Source organism: Mus caroli, unplaced genomic scaffold (assembly GCF_978045245.1).
Source record: "Mus caroli unplaced genomic scaffold, Mus_caroli_1 scaffold_7, whole genome shotgun sequence".
Taxonomy (NCBI): domain Eukaryota; kingdom Metazoa; phylum Chordata; class Mammalia; order Rodentia; family Muridae; genus Mus; species Mus caroli.
The window spans coordinates 28,284,438-28,291,431 of NW_028227262.1; the positions used below are offsets into that span (position 1 = coordinate 28,284,438).

The 6,994-nt window shown below is 43.9% G+C and overlaps 1 protein-coding gene across 6 annotated transcripts in view; it reads left to right on the forward strand.

Annotated features, from left to right (window-relative positions):
* The window catches only part of Ccdc77 (coiled-coil domain containing 77), a 40,518-nt gene extending 33,799 nt beyond the window's left edge, over positions 1-6,719 (forward strand). For all 6 annotated transcript variants that reach the window (XM_085840021.1, XM_085840019.1, XM_085840022.1 and 3 more), the window contains 4 exons: positions 865-1,084; positions 3,596-3,721; positions 3,810-3,962; positions 5,665-6,719. In XM_085840021.1, coding sequence (XP_085696147.1) covers positions 865-1,084; positions 3,596-3,721; positions 3,810-3,962; positions 5,665-5,814 — 649 coding nt within the window. In that variant the 3' untranslated portion in view covers positions 5,815-6,719. The remainder of the gene's footprint in view (positions 1-864; positions 1,085-3,595; positions 3,722-3,809; positions 3,963-5,664) is intronic.
* The last annotated feature ends 275 nt before the right edge of the window (positions 6,720-6,994 follow it).

Here is a 6,994-nt window from a genome sequence, read left to right on the forward strand (position 1 = left end):
AGCCTTAAATTTATTCAATTTTGCTTTTGGGGTATTTTTGAGACAGGGTCTCACTATTTAGCTTTGGATGGCCTTAAACTCAGAGATCTGTGAGATCTGTCTGCCTCCTAGGTGCTGGGATTAAAGACACAGACCACTGAGCCTGGCTGTTTGTTTATTTTTGGGAGCATATTGGGTATTAAACGGGGCTTCACACATGCAGAGCAAGCACTGTACCACAAAGCTATACTCTCAGCTCATAATATGTGATTTAAAAATAAAAAAAAATATTTTAGCTTTTAAGTATATGCATATCTAGGAGTCTGTGTATTTATGAATGCAATTGCCCATAGCGTCCACAAGAGGTCAGAGCAGTATGTACTGTCAGCCACTGGCTGAGCCATCTCTCCAGCCCAAACTTTGTATATTTTATATTAATTTTTCAGTATGTAAATAACCATCTTTTTAACCTGAGTTCTCAAATTTACACTCAGGAAAGTTTCTATAAAGACAAATATAAACCAAGGAGCATGATAGATACAAGACAGTTCCCCTAATAAAGCATGTAAAACTGTCAGTGATCAGACTGTGTGTTTTAAAACTGCTATTATTTCAAAATTCATATTGTACAATTTTGCCAGGTGGTGGAGGTACATGCCTTTAATCCCAGCACTTGGGAGGTGGAGGCAGGCAGATTTCTGAATTTGAGCTCAGCCTGGTCTATAGAGTGAGTTCCAGGACATCCAGGGCTACACAGAGAAACCCTGTCTCCAAAAAAAAAAAAAAGTACAACTTTTAAAGACCCTGTCATCCTCTTTGGAATGGTCCTGTGATTGAGCCGTGCAATGAGCATCTCCATGCTCATATCTCTTCTCTCTTTCGTAGTCTCCATCATACCCAAGAACTGCTCTATGAGAGCACCAAGGACTTTCTACAACTAAAATTTGAAAACCAAAATAAGGAGAAGGTATGGATGCTTGAGAAAGATCACCTGATGTCAAAGATTACGCAGTATAGAGCGCAGTGTAAGAAGAAAGAGGACAAACTTGGAAAAGTTGTTCCCATTTTACACGAGAGTCATCATGCTCAAAATGAATATATTAAGGTAATGTCGTTCTCTCCTGGGACAGTTGAGAAACTCAGAATCCCGTGGGGTTGAGGTGAAGCTCAGTTGATAGAATGCTTGCATAGCCTGCTGAGGACCTGGGTTTGATCCTCAGCACTTCGTAAAACCAGGTGTGCCTATAAGCCTAGCATTTGAGAGATTAGAGATGGTAATGGAAAGGGCCTCCTTGGCCACATGTTGAGTTGGAGAGCCTGTCAGAGACTGGGAGAATTTCTTTCTTTTTTGGGGGCGGGGTTGCGGGGGAGGTTCGAGACAGGGTTTCTCTGTGTAGTCTCGGCTGTCCTGGAACTCACTCTGTAGACCAGGCTGGACTTGAACTCAGAAATCTGCCTGCCTCTGCCTCCCAAGTGACGGAGAATTTCTAAGAGCCTATAAATTATTATATAAGATTCATTCAGTTCATGAAGCTAAATAGCAATAATGTTATGAAATCCATAACCAAGAGTAGCTGATCATGATAGTAATGGAGAATTGAAAATACTAAGCTAGACAGAATTCAAGACCAAAGTGTGGAGTAGACTCTGTCCGGGCGTGGTGGCGTAATCCCAGCACTCGGGAGGCAGAGGCAGGCGGATTTCTGAGTTCGAGGCCAGCCTGGTCTACAAAGTGAGTTCCAGGACAGCCAGGGCTATACAGAGAAACCCTGTCTCGAAAAATAAAACAAAACAAACAAACAAAAAACAAAAATATCACATCATTCATTTATTCATTCATTCATTCATTCATTTCCTGATTCAACATATGGACTAGTCTCTGGGTATAGCCCTGTGTAAATTAGACAGTATTTTTTTTTTTTAAGATGTATTTATTTATGTAAATACACTGTAGCTGTCTTCAGACACTCCAGAAGAGGGCGCCAGATCTCGTTACGGATGGTTGTGAGCCACCATGTGGTTGCTGGGATTTGAACTCTGGACCTTCGGAAGAGCAGTCGGGTGCTCTTACCCACTGAGCCATCTCACCAGCCCCGACAGTCTTTTTTTCATTGTTTTCATATTTTAGTGAAGAAGGAAAATCATGTGATTTTATGTTAATAAGAGACTTATGTAAGGATTGTATTACTTGTTGGAACTCTGCTTCCGAACAGGACCGAGGGACATCCCCATAAGATGGTACTTTGCTGAGGCCTGTAATATAGACTAGGGAAAGGGCATTCCTGGCAGAGGGGAAAGAAGTTCCATGTTTCAGGGAAAGGAAGGATGCTATCATGACTGTAAAATAACAAGGAATTGGGGGCTGGCAATGTAGCTCAAGGAACACAAGGCCCTCCGGGTAATCCTTGGTGCCACAAGAGAAGAAAACAAGGAGAAACTGACATGCGAGCCCCAGAGAAGTTGGCAGAAGCCAATTGTAGATGGCCCCGCAGGCACTGTGAGGAATATAAACAGCTCTAAGGATTATGTATGGGAAGGAAGGGCTGTATAAGAAAGTAGCATAATCTGATGGGAAGTTCAGACTGGGTTTCAGCTGGCTTCCAACTCATTGTGTGGCTGACGATAGCATCTTGCTTCTGCCTCCTGAGTGCTGGTCTTCTAGGCATGTGCTGCTACCACACCAGCTTAGTATTTTGAAGCAGGAGGCTCATTGTTTCCTAGGCAGGGCTTAGACTCCTGGGCTCCAGTAATCCTCTGCCTGCCTCCAGAGTAGCTGGATTACAGGTGCTGGGTACACTAGTGTATATGGATTTGTTTATTTATTTTATTTTAAAAATTGCATTTATTTATGTGGGATGGGGGGCAAAGCAGGAGGAATGGTGCGTGAACATATCATGACACAAAAGTAGAGGTCAGAGAACATTCAGGGGTCAGGTCTTTCTCCTTCCACCATGTGGGCGGGATGCCGGACTCTGGGGCAAGGGCCTTAGTTGCTGAGCCATCTTGTTGCTCTCCTGGTTTAAGGTTTTCAAGGATTGTTTTTCTGGCTCTTTCACAGAACATTTATAATCCATGTTGTTGATGTTTCTTCTTTTTGAAGAGCTAAAACACATAGTGTCCTGTTCTGACTTCCTTCATTGATAGACAAGGTCGTGGGCACGTAAGCCAAACCAACCCTTTCCTTCCCAGGTTGCCATGGGTGCGATGTCTCATCACAGCAGTGGTAATCCTGATCAGGGCGCCTGGATTATCTCATTGTAAAGATATCTACTTAGGGACACTTGAGAGAAGGATAGACAGGGAAGCTGGGTCTCTCCTCACATCTGTTTTTACAGATTTGCTCTGAAAACCTTTTCCTCCCTTCTTTACCACAGTGCTATTTTGAATTACAAATTTGATTATAGGGATGAACATTAAAACTTTTCATCCAGCCAAGCGTGGTGGCGCACGCCTTTAATCCCAGCACTCGGGAAGCAGAGGCAGGCGGATTTCTGAGTTCGAGGCCACCCTGGTCTACAAAGTGAGTGCCAGGACAGCCAGAGTTACACAGAAAAACCCTGTCTCGAAAAACCAAAAAAAAACCAAAAAAAACCCTTTTCATCCTTTTGGCCTACAGTCTCTTAAGGATAAGCTAATACAAGAGAAAAAGCTGTCCAACATGTACCAAGAACAGTGCATTTCCCTAGAAGAGGAACTTGCTCGAATTCGGGAGGAAGAAGGAGTGAGGAGAGAGATCTTCAAGGTGTGTGGTGTTTCACACTTGGGCTGAGTAGAACGCAGGCTGCTGAGGAGAGCCTCCTCTTCATAAACTCTTCATCATTCATTTTTAGGATCGCTCCAACAAGATGGGCAAGCGCTTACAGATAATGACAAAGCGCTATCAGGCCTTGGAGCACCGACGAGCCCTAGAAGTAGAAGGCTTCAAGACGGACATTAAGTCTCTCCGACAGAAGCTGCGAGACCTGGAGCAAATGCTCTACAAGGTACTGTTGCTCCTGAGTTAGGACAGGGGAACCAGGTTGGGACTGTAGAGAGATGGTCAGCGTGGTGCCTCAGAGGGATGGCCACGGATGTGATGTAGATTTCAGTAGGGTGTGTGTAAGAATAACAGAGCACTGGCTTGATTCCAGCACTACAAAAACCAATAGGCCGTGCCTTGTCCTTACCTGAGCAACAACAGATTAGTAAGTATCCTTGAATCTCTCTGAACATTAGTTCAACAGGAGCACTTTGTTGGAAAAACAAAAACAGACATAACTTACAAATTATCACCCCTCACAATTCAACTAAATGAAAAGAATTAGGTGTGTCCAGGAAGTGGGGGCTGGGCAGATGGCTCTGTGTGTAAAAGTTGCTGGTTGTGAAGCGTGATGACCCGAGTCCCCGGGACACACATGAAAACCGAGAACAGATGTACATCTGCAACCCAGGGCTGAGAAGACAGGAGAGCCCAGGGATGATGTGCTGGGCCGTAGTATAGCCCTTCATCATGTGCATGGCTGAGTGCACACTCTCAGAAGAACTGCGTGGGTTCTCTCTCTTTTTTTTTCTCTCTCTCTCAGATTTTTTAAAAAAGCATTTCTCTCTCTGTGTTTGTGTGTGTTGGGGGGGTGTTGTAATGATTTTGTTCATTTTTATTTTGTTTGTTTGCATATATGTCTGTATGAGAGTATGAGATCCCCTGGAACTGGAGTTACAGACAACTGTGAGCCACCATGTGGTTGCTGGGAATTGATCCCAGATCCTCTAAAAGAGCAGTCAGTGCTCTTAACCACTAAACCATCTTTCTAGCCTCAAGAATTGTCTACTTTTGGGCTGGTGAGATGGTTCAGTGGGTAAGAGCACCCGACTGCTCTTCTGAAGGTCCAGAGTTCAGATCCCAGCAACCACATGGTGGCTCACAACCATCCGTAACGAGATCTGACTCCCTCTTCTGGAGTGTCTGAAGACAGCTACAGTGTACTTATATATAATAAATAAATAAATCTTTAAAAAAAAAAAAAAAGGAATTGTCTACTTTTAAAGTGGGGAACTAACTGGGTGATGAAGTGCTTTCCCAGACACCTTCTGGTATCTAGGATGCCTTCAGAGCCTTGCTGGAGATTCAGCGTCGCTGTGAGTCCTAAGTAGCTGCTGTGCTCTGAACAAATAGGGAAAATATGACACTTTCTGTCACTTTTGGCAAATTTACCAATAATGCTATTATTGGTTTTATTTATTTTAAATGTTTTGTTAATGCAGACACGTTTGTCATGGTGAGTGTGTGGAGGTCAGCGTACCCCTTTCAGTTACCTCAGATCCCCAGGCAGGGTGGCAAGTGCCTTTACTAACTGCTGAGCAACCGGGACCTCACTGATGCTGTATTGTCATTTTGCCCACTGTTAGTTATTTAATAATCTTGAAGTTTCTCTGTCCTTTCGTTCTGAGTGTGTATTTGAGATGGTTTCTTGTCAGCCAGGCTGTCCTCAAACTGCATAGGTAGCCAAGAAGAACCCGGAACTCTCTTGATCTTCTTGCCTTCTTCTCCCAAATGCTTTGACCAATTAAACATTTTCATTTAAAAATACATCACTGAAGAATTTTAGTACTGCATTTATCATATGGAAAAAAGGAGCCAGCTAGCGTAGCTGCTCTTCACCCTTAGCTAATGCCATAATTCTTTCTCTCTTTTTTTCAACTCTCTAGGCAACCATGAACAACACCCATGGAGATCAGGACCTGGCCATGCTCTGTGAAGTCCGTGACAGCAACAGGAGAGCTCATAAGATACAGGGGGAACTGAAGAACCTCAAGTCTAAAGTGTTCGGGCTGGAGAATGCGCTTAGGCTGTGCTGATGGCTCCTTTCAGGGTTGGCTTCTGGAGACCTGAGACAAGGTCATCTGTGCCCACAAAGTGGACCTGGAGTTGTCCAGAGTAGTGGCATCAATTTTAATAAAGATGGTGTTAAGGGCATGATAGCTCACACCTATAATCCCAGGGCTTGGGAATCTGAGGCAGGAGGATTGCCACAAACCCATGGTACAGGCAGGTGGATCTCTGTCATTCATGGCCAGCCTGATCTACAATAGTGCCTTCTAGGCCATCCAAGGCTATTTAATGAGACCCTGTCTACAAAAACAAAAATAAAACATCAAAACCAGAGAGGAAAGAAGGAAAACAATGGCAAACCTGGCTCTGGCACAGCTGCCCTGGCAGACTGCCATCTCACCATCCTGCTAGCCTTGTCTTTTATATACTGACAGGCTTTTCTGTCTTTAAAAAATCAGTGATGGGGATGTAGCTTATCTGGTGAAGTGCTGTCAAGCATACAGAAAGCCCGGGTCCTGCTAGCTCCCCTAAAGCCAGGTTTGGTGGCTCACCTGTAGTCAGCACTGGAGAGAGCCCACGTGGGAGATCTGAAGTTCACATTCCCCCTTGGCTAGATGGTGAGTTCCCGGCCAGCCTGGGCTACACAAGACCACGTCTAAAAATGAAAACAAGAAACAAACAAACATACAAAAAAGAAAATAACTTAGGAAGAGCCATTTTGCTGAGCTTGCTAAGTGTCAGTGGGAGAATGTGTTTCCTGAAGACCAAAGTCATTCACTGAAGTCATTCACTCAGGAATTACATACACCTGGAAAGATTCACAGACTTAGCTGCGTTCCGAGTTACTGACCACCAGGGGGCAGCATAGCCCTTTCATCAAGAAAAGGGTGCTACTTTATGTACAATGGGCCAAACCAAAATGATATTTTATGTGAAAAATTTTGACATTTTATCCATAGTTTTAAAATTCAAATTAAGTATTTTCAATAAAATGTGTGGTTTAAAACATCTCAGTGCTCTACAAGGTCTCGTGTTTGTTCCTCGTATAGCATTTATCTCAGTTCACTTTCTTTGAAAAGTATCTTACGTGAGTTTATAAACTAGGGTGGAGTTGGTGAGCACTACAGCATGTGTGGAGGCCAGAGAGGAACTTGGGGGGCTCAGCCCTCTTCCTGCTGTGTGGGCTTGGGGATCTCTCGGGTTGTC